Raw genomic sequence first — 26,806 nt, forward strand, 5'->3', positions numbered from 1 at the left:
ATGGAGAAAAGATTTTGCTCATTCTCCTGATGTTGCTGTTCCCCACTGTGGAGATCTTCCCTGACATACATCACTGGCAGAAGGACGCAGCAGGCTTGGGTTTGACCTTGACAATAAGAATGTTAATAAATAACCACTTTCTTTCATTCAAAGGAAACAAAAGGATGCAACATTAGAATGCAGTTTCTTTCTCTGTTGTTCATGTTATGTTTTCACACCAGCAGAGAATTGCATTGGGGCAGCCATACTGAGAAAGCAGAGGTATCTTCTACCAAGCAGAAAAACTTGATATGATTGCTCTTAATGTTGAGAACTGAGAGGAGCTAATAAAGTGAAGCTGTGGAAAAGAAATATGGAATAACAGTGAAATTGTGTCCCTGAGGAACCGAGCCAGTGTCATTGCGGGTTTTGTACTGGGGGCTTTCTGGTAACCTGTTTTACTGACACCAAAAATTCTTACTGTTGGAATGCCTTCAAGTTCAACATTGGTAGAATTTACTCAGTTCACAGAACTGTTTTCATGGCTGTAAGGATGAAGAGAAATTATATAGGAATAGAAAAAAGTATCCCTAAACAGTTGTTATTATTTTAAAGAGTGTTTGGATTCACTAACATAAAAAGCCAAAACCTGCAGTCCTTGCGTTCAGTGACTTCAATGGGAGTTTCACTCAAGTAACGCAATGTCACGACTACAGGGTTAGGCCCAAATAGGAACATGATCAACAATCATGCTCCATGCACATTCTTCTATAAAGAAAACTCAAATTCTAGATACAATTTTTTCTAAAGCCTTGATTTTGATTTCACAACAGTGTAAATTTGGAGCAACTCCACTGAATTAAACAGTTATGCCAGAGGAAAACTGGTATAGGTTAGATCAGAATGAGATCATAAATATTTAGAAGTATATTTTTCTATCAGTATGATGGGCTGAATTCTCCTGTCACTAATTCTGATCTTACACCAATATATCTCCATCAACTTCAGTGGCGTTACTCGTATATACCCACGGCGTAAGTGAAAGGAGAATGAGACAGTATTTATGAATATGTTCCTCTGGAAACCAGAAGGCTCACATTTTCAGTAATCCTAAACTGGAAAAAAAAAAATTGTCCCTTGACCAAAAAAAAAAAAAAAAAGAGAGAGAAAAGAGAACATTTACATAACTAAGTAAAAGAGTATCCACCCTTTTAAAGTCTAACTTTCAACTGTCTGAAAGATCTCTGTGTTCACACATTGCCCAGGTTACCAGCCAACGGCAACCTCGAGAGAACTGGCAGCCCACTGAGGTTAATAAATCATTTGCTCTCAGCACCATAAAAACAGGACTGCTCCCTTGGAAAACAACCATTTTAAAAGTAAGGCAAGAGGGGCATAGAGGTTTTATTTACTATGAATCCTAGCTGCCATAAGTATTTTTGCTGTAAATAACATAGATGTGTGTCAAGCCAGAGCCAAAAATCCTTTTAGGATTCAATAGTGTTTAGGTCATCTGCACTCTATTGACAGACACTGAACTCTGAAACCATAATGATGTAGCTCAGCAACAGTGCATATCTTGCTACTAATGAGGCACATTTTCCGTGAATAATGAGTATGGACATCATCTCTGTTGCCAGGTACATAATATAAACAAATTCAACACATGGTCATTGGTAAAGTAGTATGTCTCCCCGCAAAGACTGACATTTTAAAGAATGCAATCCAAGTTTTTAGCCAGGGGTGGGGGGGAGAGACTGCTCTCGGAAATAATTTGTTCATGTGTTATCAAAATACAATAAATCAGGTTTGGTCTTAGCTGAATAAAGACAGTGGAATGGGACCAATAGAAACTGCAGATAGGGAAGTATAAATGAGTTCATTGTTTTATGTTCCAATAAATCTTACAACACATAAAGCTGATGAGTTCTAAAATGAGCTGAGACTCCTCTAAAAAGGGTCTTTAGAGACTCATGAATTCTAAGAGTTATGCTGGTTAAACTGTTGTTTGCTGAGTCCTTGTGCGTGTGTGTTAAATATACACATATGCCTTTATATATGTATAATATGTGGGTCCACACAGACAGGGGAAAGGGTCCGCATCAAATTTCCCTACAGGCTTTTACCATCCACATATACTTTTCTTTTAAAAGTACAGCCTAATTTTGGAATGTGCCAAGTGTTTTCTAGAAGATGATGGCACCCTCAAGTCCTACTGGCTTCAGGGAGAGTTGAAAGTAAACACTGCAACTAAGGAAGTGCTCAGCACTGCCCAGGATTGGGACCTTAGTTTGAACAAACAGAGAGGAAGGATGTCTCAGTGGTTAGAATGCTAGCCTGAGATTTGGGAGATTCTGGTTGAATTCCCTGTTTTGCCACAGACCTGAGTATGGTAATGGGAATAACAGGACTTCCCTACCTCAGAGAGGTGTTGTGAGGATAAATTATAGCAGACTGCCAGGTTTAGAACAGCTTTCTGTTTCAAGCTCAACTCTTCTAAGTGCTTCAAAATCCACAAGGTTACTCATATGCATTAAAGAGTATAAGGTACTGAGATACCATGGTAATGGGGCCTATGTCTGAGTGATAGGAATTTCTGAAAGAGGGGAAAGCAAAAGAAAGACCTTTGAGTAAAAAGGTTATCATTTTGGTAGATGTTTCTTTTCCACTGTGCTGCTCCCAACCAAATTATACCCAATAAAAACCTCTCCCAGGGTAATTAGTACTACTAGATGTGCAGTGGTGTGACATTCAAAGAGTGGTGGGACATTTTGCCACTGCTTACAGTGATTCAACTGCAAGATGGTGATTAAGCATTGAAAACACACATATTATAGTCAGGGCTGGTAGCGTCGTCTATTTATTATGGTTGACGGACACCTCCCATGATAAGAGCCTATTTTTAGTGGCTTATAACTTTGCCAGAAGTTAAGCGTTTGGGTTGAAATTTTACAAGTTGGGTGTCTGCCTCAGGCTGCCTTTGCTTTGAATAGCTTTAGTGCCCCCATGCTATAGAGCAGGGACATTTGGCAGGAGGGGGGCTTTTGTGTAGGCTTGGCAGAATTCCATTTTTATTTTTTTATGATTTGGACAGAGAATATCAATGTTTATTTTTAATCATTATTTTTTCAATTTGAGTTGATTTAAATTTTCACAGTTGTGCAACATTTTGGGTTTTGAGCATTTTTTATGATTTTTATCAATTTACATTTCCACAATTGTGGGACATTGGGTGTAGGGGTGCGAGGGTCAGACAATAATTATTTAATGACAGCAGACATTGAGATTCCAAGAGTTAAAGCTTCATAACAGTTAGCCTGCAAATTGTCTACATCACATGTCAAAATATGCAAAGTAAACATCCTTAAATCAACCTATCCTTAAATCAAACTCTAATAAGTTCTCAAGCAGCATTTTTCTTACTTTGCCCATCTGTCTATTTGGATTTTTATTTACGAAAATATTTTTTGTCACTTTGTGTGTGTACAGTGAAATTGACATTTACTGTTAAAAATATAATTCTTCTAAGTCTACGTTTGTGTCAGGGATGTGATTTTTTGTGGCCCCTGTGAAAATCCACCGAAGTTATAATCCTTTGAAAACTCACTGTTCGCACATACTCAGTAGCGTCTTCTTCAATTACAGCAGCTAAACTCTTCAAATGTTCCATCCTGAGCGAGCATATTTGAGCCTGTCACAGCCCCTAGTGCTAACCAGACTGCACATGCTACATCTCCACAGAGCAACTGAGTATGCTCCATCCCCTCATAGCTCCTACATATGACCAGACTGCAGAATGCCTGAGTATGCTGCATCTCCTCACAGCTGCTACATGAAAACTGGGTGAGTCTGAGCACTGGAACTGGGAGCAGGGAGCTTGTTCCTCCTATGCTCTCAATGGTCCCCCTGCCCAAGTAACATGGCGGAGGAAGCCATCTGATTTGAATGCAGAGGGGACAAAAGCCAGCCCAGGGAAGAGGGAAAGGAATAGATTGTGATAAGAACTCTGATGAGCCTGCCTGAAAACTGTGGAGGGGAGAAAATGGGATTGGCTGGGCAAGGAGAAGGGGATTGAGAGGGTGGAAAGGTTGGGACTTGGAGCTGGAGAGCGGGGGTGAGAAGGGAGGCTGGGACTGGTTGGGATAGGAGGCTGAGACGGAGCTGTGGGAGGGAGGACTGGGAGCTGGTGAGAGAAATGGTTGGGGACTGGGAGCCAGCTGGCTGGAGGAGGAAATATTGAGATTGGACAAGGAGATTGAGGGACTATTAAACTATGGAGACTGAGACTAGGAAAAAGTGTGTGCAGGGAAGCAGATCTGACAATGGGATGCGGGAGGGGAGAGGAGAGAACTGAGAATGGCTGGGCAAAGAGACAGGGACAAAGGGTCCGGAAGGGGAGAGAATGAGATAAGGAGCCAGGGAAGGAGGGAGGGGATACTGAGAGCCTGCGCAGGGAGACTAGGACTGGGGGTTAATGAGGATTGGGAAGGGGAGAAACATATCAGATGAGAAGCTGGGAGGAGGGGCTGGGACTGACTGGCAAGGAGACTGGGACTGGAATGAGAAATCTGAGGAGTGAAGACTGAGGCTGGGTAGGAAGAAGAATGGGAATGGGATGAGGAGTCAGTCAGGGATGAGGAAAAGACAGGACTGGAACAGAGGGGATGGAGCAGAAGGGGGCACGTTTGGGGAGAACAAGTAAAAGGCTCTGTACCCACTACAGAACACTCCCCTGCCAAGACTGGAACACAAGAGTCCTGAGTCTCAGCATTCTTTTGCTGTTAGCAAATATCTGTGAAACCCACTGGCAAAGTGTGTCTCATCACCCTCTAGTGTGGCCACACAGAAGACTGTGTAGTGGATCTCTGTGGTAGTCTAAAGTTCCAACCAGGCTGACCCATATGAGTTTCAATATGAGGTCACAGGATGGAATTTTTATAAAAAAGAAAACTGAAAAAACAAACTTAAGAAATTACATACAAAATGTCGCTACGGTTGCAAAGTCAAGAACTCAGAGGCACTCAGGAGGTGCAAGAATTTGGCCCTCTTGGGCACATCCATTATGACAAAAAGTCTTTAATTACATGATCACATACTATTTTTTCCATTCAGTGCACGGACTGGACCTGCTCTGGAAATGACTAAGCGTTGTGTAGTAAAGGAGACTGTTGTCTGTAGGATCCCTGCTTCATTTGGTGCAGATGTTGGAAGGTGTGTAGTATTATTATTATATGGCCCCCACCACTGTAGTATCTGAGCGCCTGAAAATCTTTAATGTATTTACCCTCACAATGTCCCGGTGAGGTAGAGAAGTGCATTTATCTCCATTTTATAGATGGGGAACTGAGACACAGATTGATAAAATGACTTTCCCAAGGTCACACAGGAAACCTGTGGGGGAGCAGGGAATTGAACCTGATTGCCCCAAGTCCTAGGCTAATGCCCCAACCATTGGACCATCCTTTCTTTAATTGGAAGGCATGTAGTGAATGAGGCAGGGGACTGCATGAAGAGGATGAACTGTCTCATTGTTAAGGCAGTTGAATGCTGCCCTGGAAAACTGGATTCTATCCCTGCCTCTGCCACAGAATGCCTGTGTGGTGATGTGCACGTCACTTAAACCAAACTTTTCACAAGTACTCAACTAACTGTGTTCCTCATTTTCTGGGTGCCTGACTTGACATGCTGGGGTCTGATTTGCAGAAGTGCTGAGTGCTCACAGCTGCAACTGAAGACAATGGGAGGTGTGCTTTGAACTTAGAAAGTGTTATGTAACATGATGTATTCTGAAAAATCAGGTTCTAGATGTTTCAAATTGGGTTCCCAAAAGTAGTGGAAATTTAATTACCTTAATCCCTCTGTGCCTCAGCATGGTGTCTGTAAAATGGGGATTATGCCACTCCCTCACCTCACAGAAGTGATGGAAAGATAAATTAATTCATGCTTGTGAAGCACTCAGATACTGTAGTAATGAACATCAAGGAACATATATGGGGAAATTATTAATTCTGTTTTCAAAGCGAGCTTTGAATAGTCTGCAGTAAATAAGGCCTGGGGTGACACATTGAACAAACAGGAGAAAACAAAATATTGAAGAACTGCCCAACAGTGCTTAAGAGAGCACTGTTCCACCTCTGCACTGAATGACACAGGGGTCCTGTGGAAAATATAGTATGTGATGATGTAATTAAAGACTGTATCATATACACAAGGGATCCCAATTAAAGGTGCACAAGCAACCTACATTCTGGCATTTCCTAACTTTTGAACGTTTTACTTTACAAACATAGACTCATAGACTCTAAGGTCAGAAGGGACCATTATGATCATCTAGTCTGACCTCCCGCATGATGAGGGCCACAAAAGCTGACCCATCCACTCCTGGAATAATTCTCTCCCTTGACTCAGCTGTTGAAGTCCCCAAATCATGATTTAAAGACTTCAAATCGCTGAGAATCCTCCAGCTAGCGACCCCCGCCCCATGCTACGGAGGAAGGCGAAAAACCTCCAGGGCCTCTGCCAATCTACCCTGGAGGAAAATTCCTTCCCGACCCCAAATATGGCGATCAGCTGAACCCCGAGCATGCGGGCAAGATTTTCTAGCCAGACCCTCTGGAAAAAGTTCTCTGTAGTAACTTTTCAGTGTTCATTTCACATACGGTGTGTGTGTGTATGTATGTGTGTATACAATATGTATACATATATATAGTTGGACTTACCATCATATTTTGCTAAAACTGCCTGAACATCTGCATATGCTTGTAACTCCAACAGAGCTTCTAGCAGGTTTTCATGGATGTTGAACATGCTTAGCAGAGGAAACTCCTTCATTAACTAAAAACAATAATAAAAAAAGGGTTAGATTATTTGTATGGAATGCGGATTTTCATTCAAAATTTACTGAAATGTCTAATTAAAATAATTCAGCCCCACTGCTCTTGGGCCTCATACAGTGTCCTCTAATGCCATTGGAAAGACTCCCATTTGGATCAAGAACCTTGGAAACAACATGCCTCGCATATGGTTTAATTAGTCCAAGAAGAGGGTTATCTGAATAGACAATTCCCTTTCAATGACTTGTTGCCTTTTTAAAAAGTGAGGGGGTATTATTCTATTGTAGAAGAAGATTAAATTAAAAAGCGCCTTTAGATTGTATATTTTAGTATTAACTCCCCCTGACGGATATGGGGGAAAACAAAGAAAATACATAGAAAAAATCAAAGTATAATAAAATGAGAAAGACCTACACCTCTACTATGCTTCATAGTTTGTTATTATTATTATTTATCATATATCAACAGAATTGTGCATAGTACTAACAATGGAAGTTAAACATGTTTTCGGCCAATGCAGCTTAAAAAATGCTTGACCCAAAGTTGAAATTAGATAAAGCCTTAATACTAATTTAATACTAATTTAATACTACCATGGCTTAAGAATCCATATCTTATAACAAATTGAATGACACCTTGTATAAGGAAGAGGCTCAGACATTATTTTAGTGGGTACTAAGTTGTGACTGAAGTGGACTGATTTGATGAATTGGTCCTTTAGGAAGATCAGAGATTGTCAGAATGCTGGCCAAATTCTGCTGTGTGTAGTACCAACTGTCTGCCAGCCAACTGAACTTGATAAATAAATAACATCCTTTATTCTGCTTGCCATATGATTCCACATCTCTTAGGAACTTCAGTGCAAATTAATTTCTCTGTTTTATTGCTCAGTTAGAAAATGAACCAATTAAAGAAGTGTCATTTTTTAATGTTAAAGTGATACTCTAAAAATTGTAGTATTAAGGGATCTGGGCCCTCACTGTGGTTGTTTTGTGCTGGAGCATGGTAGGCTCTCTATCTGGCCTAAAGCTAGGGTAGCTAAATTATTGCCAGCCCTTTTTAGCTCCATTGCTCCCCAAAGTAAAGGGTGTGAGAGGTGCATCCAGGGCTGGCTCCAGCTTTTTTGCCGCCCCAAGCGGCGAAGAAAAAAAACAAAACAAAACAAAACTCTGATTGAGCTGCCGCCGAAGTGCTGCCGAAGAGAAAGAGAGGGAGTGAAGGACTTGCCGCCGAATTGCTGCCGAAGACCCGGACGTGCCGCCCCAAGAACGGACGGACTGCCGCCCCTTTCTATTGGCCACCCCAGGCACCTGCTTCCTTCGCTGGTACCTGGAGCCGGCCTTGGGTGCATCCTTGAGTTCCACTGATCCCCATCTGCTGAAAGGGTTTCTTGGGGGGCGATGGAAGCCAAGTGTAAGACAGAGCATCTCTGAAGATGCTCAAATGTGTACCATAACTGAACTGGCCCACTGCCAGCTCCAGGGCTGGGGGATGTAAAGATGATGTCCACCCAATCTTTGCATCCCCCTGCCCTCTAGTCCTGCTCTGAGTTAAGTTTATCTGGAGCCAAGGCTCAAACTCCAATTGATGGAGAGGCTGTCAGGAGTTCTACAAGAAGGTACTGTACTAGTAATTTGTAATAGATTAAATGTATGATACAACGTACAAGGTACTAAGGCACTGATGCCAATTATACACTTGTTGGTAAATCAAACTAAGTTAATTATAAATAAACATCAGAAATTTGCAGATGAATGTTAACACTTTTCTCCATAGGGGCCTAAGAAGAGAAATACTAATGAGATGATATGAAGTTAGCCCACAAGCTCAAACTTAAAATGGGAAAACACAGTAAAAACTATAAACCACATCTGAAAAATCTGAGGAAATGAATTAATCCTCCTTTGAAGATATAATTAAAGAAACTGGAAAGAGCCAACTGATTATAATCTCCCAAATCAGCAATACAAGCAAAAATATACCAGTCTATAAGCAAAATGGTGGAAGAGTATGAAAAAGTGGAACATGTGGAACAGGGAATTAACTCCGATCAGGAAGAGGCTGCTAATAGACAAATAGAAGTGCCAAGCTCACAGGATGAAATTCATCCCTGTGCAGAGGGCCAAGTATAAATTACCTAAACTGTATTTGAGGATTAAGTAGGGTGACCAGATGTCCCGATTTTATAGAGACAGTCCCAATATTTGGGTTTTTTTTTTTTATATGGGATCCTATTACCTCCCCACCTCCGTCCCGATTTTTCACACTTGCTATCCGGTCACCCTAGGATTAAGTGGGAGTGAAGTGGTAAATTGGCTCTGTTCTGCCCCCCTGCACTGCACTGTCCTTGCTGTGGTTGGAGGATTATACAGAAGGTGAAGAGGACAGTGTTTTGTTTGTTGATATTTGTACAACTGCAATCACATGAACTTTTGGTTAGAGAGTCACAATCACAGATACAGGTATTTAATGAGCTCACTGGATTTATGAGGGGTAATCCATAGAGGGTAATAAACTCTGAGCTATTGTAGTAAAACTCCTACAGTTTCAACATCAGGAGTTGATCCTGAGGAAAACAAGAACAAAACTGGGCAGATTGCATGAATCTCCTTCTTGTTTGATTATTGACTACATTTTTCCAAATTGAGCAAGAGGCCTTGGTTTATCTGGATAAGTGGGGGTCTTGATAAGTGGGGGGAGGGATAGCTCAGTGGTTTGAGCATTGGCCTGCTAAACCCAGGGTTGAGAGTTCAATCCTTGAGGGGGCCACTTAGGGATCTGGGGAAAAATCAGTACTTGGTCCTGCTAGTGAAGGCAGGGGGCTGGACTCAATGACCTTTCAAGGTCCCTTCCAGTTCTAGGAGATGGGATATCTCCATTAATTTATTTATTTGATGTATAGAAGAGTTCTCAATACACTGATGCTCGTCAGAAGAAAAAATAATTTCAGGTGCAATTTCAGATAATCAGAGTTTACAGTTTAGGATTCAGATTAGATTCTACTGGACTTGTTTCTTATCCTCTTTGTGATTTTTAACTGCATCTACCAGTTACAGACAGTGTAAAATGTATATAATGAAATTCAGAATTGGGATTTTTCAAAAGTAATATTTACAGTGGGTACTTTTAAAATATTTTCTAAAATTGATGGAAAGGTTAGAACTGCACATGATTTTTCATTATTACACCTGATAGCTACAGCACATTAGAAAGAAAGACACTTCTAAAATTGTATAAATTAATATTAGAATAGATTCCAACAAAGGTGGATAGAAATTTTAATACAAAAAGAGATTCCATTTTTCAGTGTTTGAAATATATAACCAAGACTGACACTGTATTCTGATTGTGGGTAAACCTCAGAAGGATTTAGTTGCAGTTGTTAAATTTGGAATGTATGTCGCTTATTTTGATACTAATAACTTTTTAAAGTTTAAGTTTGAAAAGTGCACAGTAATTTGCAAATATCATTATTCTGGGCAAGACTTTAATTTGTGCAGAATAGAAACAAAAACTTTATCTAACCTTGTCCTAGCAATGATGGACATGGATATAGAATGAAGCAGCATTGTGATGAAAAACAGATCAATCCTTCCACTATACAAAAGAATGAGGGCACTGAGAGTCCAGACCGAGAGCTTTTACGCATGTGGTCCTAAGGTGGCTTTCTGCAGTGTTTAGTCTAGTTGTATTCATGTTCCACAGAAAGTTTATTTTATTTGTGATTTTCTTGTTATTTTTAATAGATTTCGCTTTACTTAAAACAGCCTGGATTGGTTTAAGTGGCTGTTAGTGGGGAATTAATACTACAGCACACTCCAGAGATAAGGAAACTCACTTCAGAAGAGGTAGAATGAGGATTGAAGTAACAGTCAGTATGTAGTCAAGTGTGAAAGGAGTTATAATTTATAATTCCTGCCCTGTAAGGCGCTACAAGGAAGTGGCTACTGTGAATAAAGGCACGGCTACAGCCTAAACACCTGAATGATGTAAGTTGCAGTTATAATTCTCCTCAGCCACCTGAATCAGAAACCTTTTATGTTTTTCCTGTCTGCCACAAAGAAAATATAACCAGTAAAATGCGAGGGCCAGAAGCTGTCTCCCTAACTCAAAACTGGTTATTTCACAGAACATAAGAATGGCCATAGTGGGTCAGACCAAAGGTCCATCCAGCCCAGTATCCTGTCTACCGACAGTGACCAATGCCAGGTGTCCCAGAGGGAGTGAACCTAACAGATAATGATCAACTGATCTCTCTCCTGCCATCCATTTCCCCCTCTGACAAACAGAGGCTAGGGACACCATTCCTTACCCATCCTGGCTAATAGCCATTAATGGACTTAACCTCCATGAATTTATCTAGTTCTCTTTTAAATCCTGTTATAGTCCTAGCCTTCACAACCTCCTCAGGTAAGGAATTCCACAGGTTCACTGTGTGGTGTGAAAAAGAACTTCCTTTTATTTGTTTTAAACCTGCTGCCCATTAATTTCATTTGGTGGCCCTAGTTCTTATAATATGGGAACAAGTAAATAACTTTTCCTTATTCAATTTCTCCACACCACTCATGATTTTATATACCTCTATCCTAGACCCCCTAGGTCTCCTCTTTTCCAAGCTGAAAAGTCCTAGCCTCTTTAATCTCTCCTTATATGGGACCCGCTCCAAACCCCTAATCATTTTAGTTGCCCTTCTCTGAACCTTTTCTAATGCCAGTATATCTTTTTTGAGATGAGGAGACCACATCTGTATGCAGTATTTAAGATGTGGGCATACCATGGATTTATATAAGGGCAATAAGATATTCTCCATCTTATTCTCTATCCTTTTTTAATGATTCCTAACATCCTGTTTGCTTTTTTGACCGCCGCTGCACACTGTATGGATGTCTTCAGAGAACTATCCACGATGACTCCAAGATCTCTTTCCTGACTAGTTGTAGCTAAATTAGCCCCCATCATATTGTATGTATAGTTGGGGTTATTTTTTCCAATGTGCATTACTTTACATTTATCCACATTAAATTTCATTTGCCATTTTGTTGCCCAATCACTTAGTTTTGTGAGATCTTTTTGAAGTTCTTCACAGTCTGCTTTGGTCTTAACTATCTTCAGCAGTTTAGTATCATCTGCAAACTTTGCCACCTCACTGTTTACTTCTTTCTCCAGATCATTTATGAATAAGTTGAACAGGATTGGTCCTAGGACTGATCCTTGGGGAACACCACACCCTCTCCATTCTGAAAATTTACCATTTCTTCCTACCCTTTGTTCCCTGTCTTTTAACCAGCCCTTCCCTCTTATCCCATGACAACTTAATTTACGTAAGAGCCTTTGGTGAGGGACCTTGTCAAAAGCTTTCTGGAAATCTAAGTACACTATGTCCACTGGATCCCCCTTGTCCACATGTTTGTTGACCCCTTCGAAGAACTCTAATAGATTAGTAAGACATGATTTCCCTTTACAGAAACCATGTTGACTTTTGCCCAACAATTTATGTTCTTCTATGTGTCTGACAATTTTATTCTTTACTATTGTTTCAACTAATTTGCCCAGTACTGATGTTAGACTTACCGGTCTGTAATTGCGGGATCACCACTAGAGCCCTTTTTAAATATTGGCGTTACATTAGCTATCTTCCAGTCATTGGGTACAGAAGCTGATTTAAAGGACAGGTTACAAACCATAGTTAATAGTTCTGCAATTTCACGTTTGAGTTCTTTCAGAACTCTTGGGTGAATGCCATCTGGGCCCGGTGACTTGTTACTGTTAAGTTTATCAATTAATTCCAAAACCTCCTCTAGTGACACTTCAATCTGTGACAATTCCTCAGATTTGTCACCTACAAAGGACGGCTCAGATTTGGGAATCTCCCTAATATTCTCAGCCATGAAGACTGAAGCAAAGAATTCATTTAGTTTCTCTGCAATTTTATCATCTTTAAGTGCTCCTTTTGTATCTCGATTGTCCAGGGGCCCCACTGGTTGTTTAGTAGGCTTCCTGCTTCTGATGTCCTTAAAAAACATTTTGTTATTACCTTTTGAGTTTTTGGCTAGCTGTTCTTCGAACTCCTTTTTGGCTTTTCTTAATACATTTTTACACTTAATTTGGCAGTGTTTATGCTCCTTTCTATTTATCTCACTACGATTTGAGTTCCACTTTTTAAAAGATGCCTTTTTATCTCTCACTGCTTCTTTTACATGGTTAAGCCACGGTGGCTCTTACATGGTGATACTACTCAACTGGACTAAGGATGCAGAATCTGGCCCTAAGTAAATAATGATGTAAAACTCACACAGAGCATGTTACAAACATTCCCTTCTGAAGAATTAAGAGTGATCACCCCAGTTCCCCGAGACTGAATAATGGTTATTAGACTAGCTGTCTCTTTGTTAGGGAACAAAATGAAAAGCTGCAGCCAATTATAGATGTTCTACGTCCAGTAACATTCTCCTTGTTGTGGTTCACTTTACTTCTTGCTGACATCAACCATTGATTTTTTTTTTAATTAGGTTCTGTCGCAGTGAGAAAACCTTGCATCATACAGCAACACAGTAAAGGGGGCTGTCTGGACTGCTAGACCTACAAATTGACAGTGTTAACATAGATTCCATCAAGGAAAGGTCTTAGGTGAAGAAGTGCAAAACAGTTATCATGAAATCAATTAAAGCAGCAGCTACAAAAATAAAAACCTGTACAATTAGCCACTCAGCTTACCCCAAGATTCACTGCAAACAAACCAGAAAACATGTTTTGCTAGATAATGTGTTCACCTGTTATGGGAGTCTCACAGTAAGTTGCAAGTTATTGCTTTTTTATTTAAAATTCTTTTCAGTCATAATAAGAATGCCAGAAAGTAAAACCACCTTGATGGAAACATTATTAAGATAGGTCAGCAATTAAAGTGTGCCTTTAATCAACAGCTTGGAATAGAAACCTTGCTATCGGTTGAAACACAATACTGCTAGATGCTCACTAGCAAGGCCAGCCCTAGGTGTTTTGCCAGCCAGGGTGGAAAACATTTTCGGCGCCCCACCCTCTCAGCAGCCAAGCAATACAAACAAACAGACAACCAATCACCAGAGAAGACAGAAAAAGAAAAGGCCAAGCAGCACAGCAGTGTGGCACCTCCACAGAAGTTCATGTCCAGAACAATCTCCCTGTTCACCCACCCCTAAAACCAAACCTGCTCACTAAAGGCCAAATTCCGTATTGCCCTGAGGGGCAATAAGGAGGTCCTGTTCCCTCCTCCCCCACACCAACTACATGGTGTGAGCAGCTCCCAAAGGGCAGTGGGCTGAAGACCATAAAAGGATGTAATATTGGCCAAGTTCCCTCTGTACAGCATGGTCACAGACAGGGCCGGCTCCAGGGTTTTTGCCGCCCCAAGTGGCACAATAAATAAATAAATAAATAAAAGCCGCAATCGCACTCTGCGGTGGCAATTCGGCGGGAGGTCCTTCGCTCCGAGCGGGAGTGAGGGACCGTCTACCGAATTGCCACCGAATAGCTGGACGTGCCGCCCCTCTCCGGAGTGGCCACTCCAAGCACCTGCTTGGCAAGCTGGTGCCTGGAGCCGGCCCTGGTCACAGAGGCAGAACACTCCCCTACCCCAGCCAGTATGGCTCCATGTTGCTTACATGCTTATTCTGGGCTGTGACTAACAGACACAGGTCTAGCCCTAAATCAATAGATTTATTTTCAGTGATATCACAGATCTTCATTTATCAAATTATCCAGTTTACTATTTTTCAACTCTCTTCCCTAATCTCCCTTTTAAAAGATTCATGCTATGACAAGTAAATGCTTCTTCTTTACTGGCAACCACTGCACAACCTCACCTCAGAGGAAAAAACAGAAGCACTGTTACCTCTTGTACCAAGTATTGACCAGACTCCAGTAAAACATGCATCAAGCTTTAACAAGGATTCTTCCCCTTATGTATCTCTATCAACCAAAAAGCTCTTATTAAAGTCAATGCAGCTTATTAACCACTGGTCAGGGCAAGCTAACAATTTCTATGTAACACTCTCAGTTCTTTAGCACAACAGAATGGGTTGGATCCTCAGATGGTGTAAATGGGCCTGTTTATACCTGCAGAGGAACTGGCCCAATATGTCTATAAAAGCATCACTCTAAACTCAAATGTTAAGATGGGTCATTTTATGGTATAAACATATACATAATATAGTAACAGTGGCTAATTTGGGATTTTCTTTTGAATTTAAACTAGTCAAAAGCATCTTCTAGTGATGAAATTAGGATTGGATAATGTAATTAGTTCATGTTATATTTGATTTGGATGTTTGGGCACAAAAATATGTGCATGTATACAAAGTGAAATAGGTTTTCATTAGGATGTTCATTAGCTATACTAATATATGTAAATATTAGCACTACCAGATAATTAATACTTATTTTAAAATATCTTAAATATGAAATTAGTATTGTAGGATAACAAACTGACAGAAGAATTCTGAAAAGAAATCTTAAATTACTGCACGTCTTCTCATTATTCCTTGGAGTCACATTTCCGGTCTCACCCCAAGCCATATTGCAGGGTGTAGGTTTAATGATTTCTGTGATGGATGTGCTAGGGTGTTGAGTCATAAAAAAATGCTTTTCTGTGCATGGAAATCCCCTCTTGATTTATTGGATAAAGAACAAGTTTTATCTCTACAAGGGTGGTTTATGGAAGGCGGACAGCCTTCCCTCAGAATGTTTCACTCATCAATTTTTCTATATTTAGATATAATTTTTGAATGTTCTCGAGGAATGCAGCCATAGATTTTGCGTCCAATTTTCTCCCTGTGATGATATTATTCCCATACATCAATTAGCAATGATACATTATTCATGCAGAAATCAGTTTTAAGTTACAGTATATGCCCTACATCTAGTCCTTGGGACTCAGGGGAACATGGAAGTGGATAAATGATCTTGTATATAACTTGGTGTTGACACATTTATTCTCCTAAGCCTTTATCTGCACTATCAATGTACATGTATATATATTTTATAATACACTATATGCCATTTTTATTTGTTGTTTATATGTATATGCTCCCAACAAAACAACAAACAAAAACACATTTAGAGCACTGTGTTAAATTAAGCATATTCATGAATGCTAAAATAATTTTAAGGTTTTGGCTTAAACTGAAAAAAATTGCAGTTAAATTCAAAGAAAACCTGAAATTCCATCCATCCCAGCTCCTAGTAATGCTGTTACTAGCAATGATATCTGAAATGGTAGCATTCTGTCTTCTGTCACCTGTTAACTGCCCTGCCCTATTGGTACTGAGAAACCACCACTTTAAAGACCCCAATACTTAGGAGGGAGATTATGGGATGGATTAAATATGGAATTTCAGCTTCATTTCTCCATTTTCTGGCTATTGCCAAGTCCGATCATGTAACATTATATTTATGTATAGGGGTATTGTGTTGTATTGTATTGTATTGTATTGTATGTGTGGCTCAAGGTTAACAATTACAATCTCAAACTATACAACAGAGGAATAAAGTCATTGGATTTGAGACCTCTGTAGAACTATCTTTGAACTTTCAGCCATTATGTCCTTTCTTAGCTAACCTGGAGGATTAAAAGGGCTGTTCAAACCTTTCAGAGTTTGATCTGTGTCCTTTTAAAAATATAATTACAATAATGCCATAGTCTAGACACTGTCTTGTGGTTCAGTACAAAAAATTCACACGTTTAAAGAATAAAAAGAAGTTTTAAAGGGATATATTGCAAAAAAACAGTGGAAGCCAAATTGTACCAGATGTATGTTTAATATTTTTGTAATCGCAGCTTCATACAAGAGTGACAAATGGAATAACAGAAAATAACTTATAACCATAGTCTTTTTTCCACCAATGATTAGTAAAATTACAAAGCATGAAAGCAGAGTCATTTATCACTATCCTCAACGTCCCTTCCTCCCAAAATTAGACTTTGCTTTATCCACAGCATACCAAGTACTTTCTAGAGAAAGTCAGTTAAATGATAGAGAAGAGAGGAAGATTTTAAAGTCAAATTTAAAAGAGAGGAAATAACGTACTGGCTCACAAAAGGCTAGGAAGTTCCAGAGACATGGAACAGCACAAATAAATAATCTTCACAATCTCCATTTGCGAAACGTTAAGAAAATGGACAGAGAGGAGTGCAAGAATGAAGATGTGCACAAGCTCTAGGAGACTGGGGATCATCATAACAGAACCACCGTATATAGATAGCACAAAGAACTGTATCTGCTATATATATATATATATATCCATCCAACTTGGTAGTAGATGCTACCAAGAAAACTCTTTAGAAATACAATCTTCTTTTGGACAAACATACATTTTCAACATGTGCATAAAGGGCAATCACTTGATGTAGCCACCTGGATAAAACAACTTTCAGCATACCTAACATTAAAGACACTAATGGTGGACCTACATAGCATTCAGTAAACTTTTTTACTTTTCTGAGTGTTGGAGAGTAGAATCTGCACTATTTTAGGCAGCTTCAGTTACATGATAAGTACTATCTTATAATTTTTTATATTACTAGAAATCTGTGATCTTAACATTAAAATCAGCATTTACCATCTGCCATATCACAGTATTTTCCTCTACTTAAAATAGGAATGAATTAGATATCATAGATACCACTTTGCAATAGATGCTGGCAAATGCTGTGGTTTTTATGGCAATCACTGTACCTGGAATTCATAGATTCATAGAGTGAAATTCTGACCTCAATGAAATCAATGTAGTTTTGACCATCTAGTCTGACCTAATTATGATCATCTAGTTATGGCCATTTAATCTGACATCCTGAATAACATGGGTCAAAGAATTTCACTCACAAGTTCCTGCCTCAGCCCAAAACCGTATGGGAGAGGCAGGCAGTGGCTACACTTGCAAGCAGCAATTAAGGTTATGTTCTTAAGTTGATAGGGATCATACTGGCTTTATCAATAACTACAACTCTATTTGCTCTCCTTGATGCTACAAGATACTGAACACTCCAATGGCAGCTGAGAGTGCTCAACACTTCTATGTATTGAGCCTTTAATTGTAAAAAAAAGGGGAATTCAAAGGCTAACAAATGCAGCTCAGTTCTATCAGCAAAAGTGTGTGACACCAGTGCTGAGGGTACACCAGCAGAAACACTCACACAAACACGTCTAATGTCAGCGATCAAAGAAAATATCCCTCCCAACCTTTCCATAGCATTAAATACTCCGGGATATGGCATGGTGCCACTTCAAAGCCTTCAGTTGACATAACCTTTAAAACTACCTTAATTATGTAGGGCAGCCTAAGTGTTTAAAATGGCTAATCACACACATTTGACAACTAGGCACCTCTCTAAGAACTTAAGCCACTTTAAATCCTTAAGGCTGATTGCTACCTACAGACATGCATTGAAAAATGCATACTTAATACTGTAAGTGCACACTTACACTCACACACACACACACACACACACACGCTGCATCTTTCCAGAAGTGAATGAAATTACCGTGACCAAGATTTTCAAAACTAGGTACCTGAAGTTAGGCTCCTGAGACAATATGTGAGACAAAACTGCTGAACTCCCAGCTGCTAGGTGGTCCCCAAGTGAAAAAAAGCTCATATAATTATTTTAGAACCTTAAAAATAATATTGGTTTGGGTTCATTTCCAGATTTAGGTGACGGTTCAGAGGAAATCTTATTTTTAACCCAAACCACCCCTACTGGTGTCCACTCAACACACTTTCTCATACAACAACATTCATATTATCATATTCAGTCTATTTTGAAGCAGCAGGTCCAAAGTCGAAATTAAATTAGAAAATATCACTGTAGTGGGATGTACCAGCCTCTTAAGGCTAATAAAGATAATTTCCAGGGCCAGCACCTTCCCATTTCAATGTTTCTGTAAGAAGTAAGTAGGCAGTGGCCTCAGAACTCAACAGTCGCTGAGGTGGCAGAAGAGATCTCCGGAGGTCTTTTGGGGTTTGTGAGGAAGTCCCATTCAGGACATGAGATCAGAACTCCAAGTGCAGAGGGTTCTGGATCTCCCTCTTCCCTCAGCACTCATGGATTTGTATTTCCAAGTGCTGCAAGAAGTTCAGAGCTTGGCAAGGGATGCTAGGAAGGGATTTAAGAAGCTCCTTTCTATCACAAAAGGGAGACATTTTCAGGAAGCTAAAAGAGCTGCGAAACCATGGCCTTTGTTTCCTCTGATGTACTCTTTTAATTTTGGGGGAGGAGAAAGGGGGAAGAACTGTGTAGCAGAAATCCCTGTGGAGGAGCCATGCTAACTCCAGATCCCTGAAACTGGCCAAACCCCATTACTTGCATTAAAGCCATAAAGCAAAACCTCTGGGGAGGGTCAGTGCTGACACCAGAAGGAATGGAACAGAAATGTTCTGTTGGGGAGGTTTTGTTTTGTTTTATCTCTTAAAGGGGACTCAATGTACGGCCCTTGGTTCATCTGGGCCTGTCACTTTGTTTGCTTCAGCCTACCAGTCACTGGCATGACTTCTATATTATTCCCCCTCCTTAAAGCTGTTGTTTTACTTTAATGATCATAAATTATCCTCCAGTGAAAGTTTTTACCAAGGTCCAAATATTCTCCAGCTCAATCCTAGAATGCTTGAATTGATTTAGCAAAATTAGCCCATTCACTTTCCGACACGGTATGTCCTAAAATTTCATAAATTTTTAATGAATTTCAGTGACCCACTCAAAGGAGATGATACACCTCATTATATTGATCCACTTTTCTAAGTCAATAATGCTGGTGATCACTACTCCCATATCCATCACCCAGTATATAACTGCCTTGCCCACCCCACCGAAGTGTTCTGATTACAGACAAGGCTGCAGTCCAAAACCGGTGTATTCATTTCAGGGCAAGAGACTAAGCAAAAGAAAGAAAGTGCTTCCATGCAAAGTGGTTGACATGAAAAGATGTCCTGAATTGTCCAACATGTGTGTTTCTGCACTAGCCTTTCTACGAGATTTTAAAAGTCTTTCTAGGCATGGCCACAGCCTGGGACACTGAACAGGATCAGACATAATCATCTCTGTGCTTGCCAAACCAAACTAAATCTCTCAGAACACTTAAATCTTCTTTACTCAAGCAGCACAACAAATAATACTAAGGTTTCAAACTGTGGCCTTCCTTATGGCTGGTAAGATCTCTCATCCACTCTATACATATTGGGTCATATTCTACACAGATTGGAATACACTTGGAGTAGCTCAATTGACTGCAATGGAGTTATTCCATATGTACACTGGCCTATGTGAGATCAAAATTGAGCACATTGTGTCTAGAAAAATGACAGGCTTCTGGTTTCTGTATCAGAATCATAATAAATCATTAATTATTGGCAGATGTCTAAATAAAAGCAACACCTGCATACACTTCTTCCATACAAATTATGTGTTACTTGGTAATGCTGATAAAGTCAACTCAGCTATGTGTACCAGATTAAAGCAGCATATCATCACCGAAAAAAATAATTGAAGCTCGTCAGTTTAGTCTGTGACACAATAGTATTACCAGATTAATCGGATCATAAGCGGAGAGGATGATATAGTCCATAACAACAATCAAATAACTTCTTCATATGTATAAAACTGAAACATCTTAAATTCAATATTATGTAACATATTCTTTCCACTCTCAATGACCAAATATATAAACCCCAAATCCTATTTAAATCAATAACCATTCATTTTCTGGGTGTATTCCAGAAAGGTCACTCAAACAGAACCTCAGTCTTCTGTTGTGCATAGTATTCAAGTAACACAGTGTAATACACCAGTAATATTATCAAGATGGCCCTCATATGTGTAAGAAATTTAACAGCCAATACCCTTTTATTTTCTCAAAATGGCAAAGACTCACTACGTCCCAGTCATGTTTTCCAGATGGCATCATGCATCTTAAAACTTTATCTCCTTCGTGTTCCATGTCTTAAGAAATCTGTTTTCAGTTATTCCAGCACAAACAGGGCCTTCAGCCTCTCTCCCATGACAATGACATTCTGCAATCCCCAGACAACATATTCTTAATATTCTATTCCTTTAGGGTGAATAATTCCACCCACCACCCTCATCAATCACATATACACCATCAATAACATATTAAAGTTCTTAGAACTCCTTCATAAAAATATTGTTCATGTCTCCCATGAAGAAATGACAAGGCTCATTCATCCTCTTAAAAAACAAAGGGCTAGACCCTCTGCTCTAACATAGGTGGAGCAAAGCAGCTGTAAATCTGGCTTAAATGACTTTTGTGTAAAGGGGAACCCTCAGTGGCTCAGAGCCACTCTCATTCTTGACCTCCATGTATCAGAGTCAAGACCTGGGGATGGCTGTTGCTTTACGGTGTGTCTCGTGACTGGCTCAATGCCCAAATTCTCCACAGTCAGGGAAGTGTAAAGGTGGCAAAACCTAGGTCTGAGGATCTAACCCAATGTCTGTAAGGGGAAAGTGCAATAAAAATTGGCCAGATTTGAAGTTTAGTTCTATCTCCATCCCTTCTTATTCTTCTAGTCCTTATCCTTTAGCATAAATTTCTTAGTGAGGAAAGGGTAATTTCAATATTTAAAATGTCTAACAGGTAGGACTTCAAGTCCAAGTCCTCCTGTCTTAGTGCTCTCTTGTGGTCCAGCTTAGATCTTATTTTATCAATATACAATTTATTCCACAAATATAACATTAGCCACAAAATATAATCCAAGTTAGTTACATATTGTTCTGTCTCTCACAGTAAATGCTTTCTCGTGGAAATGGATGATTGAGGAACTATCCCAGACTGAGGTGTCATTAGAGGAGGTTTTGGAACAAATTGGTAAATTAAACAGTAATAAGTCAACAGGACCAGATGGTATTCACAGAAGAGTTCTGAAGGAACTCAAATGTGAAACTGCAGAACTACTAACTGTGGTATGTAACCTATCATTTAAATCAGCTTCTGTACCAGATGGCTGGAGGACAGCTAAAGTGACGTCAATTTTTAAAAAAGGCTCCATAGGCAATCCCAGCAATTACAGGCTGGTAAGCCTAACTTCAGTACCAGGCAAATTGATTGAAACTATAGTACAGAACAGAATTATCAGACATATAGATGAACACGATTTGTTGGGGAAGAGTCAACATTGTTTTGATAAAGGGAAATCATGCCTCACCAATCTACTACAATTCTTTGAGGAGGTCAAAAAGCATGTGGACAAGGGTGGTCCAGTGGATACGATGTATTTAGATTTTCAGAAAGCCTTTGACAAGGTCCCTCACCAAAGGCTCTTAAGCAAAATAAGCTGTCATGGGTAAGAGGGAAGGTCCTCTAATGGATCAATAACTGGTTAAAAGATAGGAATCAGAGGGTAGGAATAAATGATCAGTTTTCAGAATGGAGAGATGTAAATAGTGATGTCCCCCAGGGGTCTGTATTGGGACCAGTATTGCTCAACATAGTCATAAATGATCTTGAAAAAGGGGTAAACAGTGAGGTGGCAAAATCTGAAGATGATACAAAACTACTCAAGCTAGTTAAGTCCAAAGCAGACAGCGAAGAGTTAAAAGGGTTATCAGAAAACTGGATGACTGGGCAACAAAATGGCACATGAAATTCAACGTTGATAAATGCAAAGTAATGCACATTGGAAAACATAATCCCAACTATACATATAAAATGATGGGGTCTAAATTAGCTATTACCACTCAAGAAAGAGATCTTGGAGTCATTATGGATAATTCTCTGAAAACATCCACTCAATGTGCAGCAGCCGTCAAAAAAGCTTAACAGAATGTTGGGAATCATTAGGAATGGGATAGATAATAAGACAGAAATACCATATTGCCTCTATATAAATCCATGGCATCCCCACATCTTGAATATTGCATCAGATGTGGTCGCCCCATCTCAAAAAAGATATACTGGAATTGGAAAAGGTTCAGAAAAGGGCAACAAAAATGATTAGGGGTATGGAACGAAGAGATTAATAAGACTGGGACTTTTCAGCTAAGGGGGGATATGAGATGATAGAGATCTATAAAATCATGACTGGTGTGGAGAAAGTAAATAAGGAAGTGTTATTTACTCCTTCACATAACACAAGAACTAGGGGGTCACCAAATGAAATTAATAGGCAGCAGGTTTAAAACAAACAAAAGGAAGTATTTCTTCACACAATGCACAGTCAACCTGTGGGATTCTTTCCCAGAGGATGTTGTGAAGGCCAAGAGGATAACAGGGTTCAAAAAAGAACTAGAAAAGTTCATGGAGGATAGGTCAATCGCTGGTTATTAGCTAGAACGGGCAGGGATGCAAAACTATGCTCTGATGTGTCCCTAACCTCTGTCTGCCAGAAGCTGAGACTGGGTGACAGGGATGGATCACTTGATGATTACCTGTGCTGTTCATTCCTTCTGAAGCACCTGGCATTGACCACTGTCAGAAGACAGGATACTAGGCTAGGTGGACCCTTGATCTGACTCAGTATGGCTGTTCTTATATAAGATATGTTGACAAACATCAATATATTTTCTATACTTCTTAATACATGTGTGAACAAGGGTGGATATACAAATACTTTGCCAGTCTTATCTATCAACAAAAAGTTTATATACATCGGTGCCTAAAGTATTGCATTTCTGATACGCTCATGAAATAAATTGTAGGTGGAAATGGAAGGAGCTGAAAATTCCTTTGTCTCTAAATTTGTTAGAAACAAGGTATTTTGGTTCATATTTTGCACTATTTCTTCAGCAGCCAATATTACATCATATCTCCTCAAATCTGAAAGTCATTTCATTCATCTCAATATCTTTCACTATTCTCCTCTTTCTGACTGACTATATGTTAAATCTTGGAGGGTGGGGGTAATGGGTGTTAATAGTTGCATTGTATAGTTATTAGATAAATGTAATCAACATTACAGGTGGCTGTGACCCTTAGAGCATCCAATGCCAGAAGGCAAGGGGCTCATTGGATCAGGTAATAAGTTTTACTGGCCGGACCATTTCACTGTACCTCAGCTCACTATGGTTATAATCTGTATCTAAAAGGTGTCATGTAATATGTCACTGAAAAACTAACAAACCATTGATCATTAATATTCTTGCATGAAGGATGTATGCAATGTGTATTAAGAGTTATGGATATATACTGTAATGATGACTAAAATGTGTTTAAGCCGGGCATGTCAGGGGGAGTTGGTAAACAGGTCTGCCCTAGACAAAGGAATGTATATTTGCTTCTCTGACCAGCTTAGTCATCAGGCAGAGACAACGACAATCTATTAACATATTAGGTAAACAAACCTATCAATCTAACAGGGGGGGGAGGAGACAACTTCCAGCGGGGAAGAAAAACTTTATCTTGGCTATAAAGACAGGGGGGTCTGAACCTCAAGTGATAAGTAAGGCTACGTTTTAGTCATGGGTATTTTTAGAAAAAGTCATGGACAGCTCACAGGCAGTAAACAAAAAATCATAGCCCGTGACCTGTCCATGACGTTTACTATATATCCCTAACTAAAACTTGGGTGGTGGGCTGCAGGTGCTCTGGGGTGGGGGTGGTCCGGGGGCTCTGCGGGAGGTGGCCCGGGACCCCCGCTGGTGCTGTGGGGGGGGGGAGGTTGGTGGGGTTTGCAGGCTCCCTACCCGGCTCCACTTGTCCCTGCAGTTCCTAGGCGGCGGAGGGGTCAGGGGGCTCCACGCGCTGCTCCCGCCACAAGCGCTGGCTGTGCAGCTCCCATTGACCGGGAACCGCAGCCAATGGAAGCCACGGGGGTGGGGCCTGCGGGCACGGGCAGCGCCCGGAGCCCCCTGGCCCCTCTGGCTAGGAGCAGCAGGGCCACGCCAGTGGGAACTGGGGAGCCCCCCCACCCCGATGTAAGCTCCGCCCCGCACTCCCAAATGGCCTGCTCTTAGCCCCGAGCCCCCTCCCATACACTCAAACTGTTGCTGCTGCAGAAGTCATGGAGGTCATAGAAAATCACAGAATCCATGACTTCTGTGACCTCTATGACAGACTTGCAGCCTTAGTGATAAGCAATTGAATCAACTGATTGCCTACAATATTACTGTACTATAAAAAATTATCAAGTGAGGTGTTCATGAAAGCCCATGACAAACTGGTGATTAACATTATCATAAAATGTATGCCTTAACACGCAGCCTCTTGTACTTCTGTGGAAGGTCCTGACTGAGGGAAAGTCAGCCATGCCTGGGAAGAAGGAAGATTAATGAAAGATACCACATTGAACAAAGCCTGTACCTTGCTAGAGTAAGTTTCAGTCTTTCAGATGCGTGTTTTCACTTTTATTTACTTGTAAACATCTCTACTTTTATTTCTTTTACTTGGCATCACTTAACCTATGACCTATTGTTAATAAATTTGTTTTATTTTTATTATAAACCAACTTATTGTTGTGTTTGAAGGGAAGGGTGTATCTGCTTTAGTTAAATTAATAAGCTCTGATGTGCTTTTGTCTTTTAAAGGAGCAAACAAATCTTATTTCTCTGAGTGTTCCAGGAGAGGGCTGGACACTTCAGGGCCCACGGTTTGTGGAAAATTTGGGACTGGGAGTGTGTTGGGGTCACCCTGCAAATAGTAACTAAGGCTGGTGGAAGCCAGAGTGGGGCTGTAGACAGGCTGCAGGGCTCAGAATTACATCTAGCAAACAGACAGACATTCAGTGTGATTAGCATGCTTGCAGGCTGGCTGTGAGCATCTCAGGCTGGGAGCTACAGCAGCAAAGCACTGTAAGGCACCCAAACTTGCAAGTAAGGTGACCAGACAGTAAGTGTAAAAAATCAGGACAGGGAGTGGGTAATAGGCGCCTATATAAAACAAAGCCCCAAATATCGGGACTGTCCCTATAAAACGGGACATCTGATCATCCTAGTTGCAAGACAAACGGTGACATAACTCCTTACTGGTGTGGACTGCATCCTGAACCCCATGACAATAGCACGGGTAGTTAAGGTTACTCAACACCTTCTATTCTATTCCCTTTTGCAAAACTTTAATGTTTGGGCTGAAATTTTCATGATGGGTGTCTACGTCAGGCTGAATTGTTTAGTTTGTTTTTTGAAAGTTGCAGCTAAAACGGTTTCGCCATTTCATGTCTGAGAATGATATAAGGGATAAATAAATTGGTTTGCCCATATCAAAAATATTCGTACAATCATTTCACTGAGAAGCTCTACTGCTTCCCTGTTTTGGAGTATAGACTTGAAATTTAGCAAGAGGTTGTCTTGGTAACAAGGATGTGCCTCTTGCCATCCCCATGAAAACTTCCCCAAATTTGGCCAAGTTACAACCCTCTGAAAAAATTGCAGATGCTCAGCAGAGACTTGTTAGATCTGAGCAGCTTAATTGTCCAAAGATTCCATCCTGACAGAGCACTCTCCATTCCCCCAGAGCTCCTGAGTGTCGACTGGACTGCGCATGTGCGATCCCCAAAGACCAGTTGAGAACACTCCATCCTTCGACTGCATGGGCTGAGCTGTATTTCCCTGCAATTGCTCTTCCTGGAAGCCTGAGGCGACTGTGACACCAGGCACAGGAAGTGACAGCACAGAAAAACTCCCTCTCCCCTGCTCTTGATGCTCCTCCTGCTAGCACCCAGGGAGCATGGAGGGGAAGGAGGAAACAGCCTGATTTGAATGCAGAGGGGTGAAGAACGGAGGGTGGGGAGGAGCAAGGAATGGGGACAGTAATTAAACTGGCCTGAAAAAAATGTGTGTGGGGTCTATCATCACCCCAACATCTTCCTGTCCTCCTGTTCAGCAATTAATCTGTCCCTCAACCACCAAGTCAATATTGCTACAGCCACCATCAATTCTGTTCTCACATCAGTTCTCCCCCCTCCAACCTAGACATCAGTTCTGCTCCCACATCAGTTCTGCCCCTCCACAACCCTCCATCAATGCTGCTCCCACATCAATTCTGCCCCCCACCTTCCCTATCACAGCCTCACCTCTGCGC

At 40.5% G+C, this 26,806-nt stretch overlaps 1 protein-coding gene across 4 annotated transcripts in view; it reads right to left on the minus strand.

Annotated features, from left to right (window-relative positions):
* ST7 (suppression of tumorigenicity 7) overlaps nt 1–26,806 on the minus strand; it is a 221,035-nt gene that overhangs the window by 46,667 nt on the left and 147,562 nt on the right. For all 4 annotated transcript variants that reach the window (XM_054023620.1, XM_054023610.1, XM_054023625.1 and 1 more), the window contains exon 9: nt 6,699–6,813. In XM_054023620.1, the coding sequence (XP_053879595.1) occupies nt 6,699–6,813 (115 nt within the window). The remainder of the gene's footprint in view (nt 1–6,698; nt 6,814–26,806) is intronic.

Source organism: Malaclemys terrapin, chromosome 1 (assembly GCF_027887155.1).
Source record: "Malaclemys terrapin pileata isolate rMalTer1 chromosome 1, rMalTer1.hap1, whole genome shotgun sequence".
NCBI classification, from domain to species: Eukaryota; Metazoa; Chordata; order Testudines; family Emydidae; genus Malaclemys; species Malaclemys terrapin.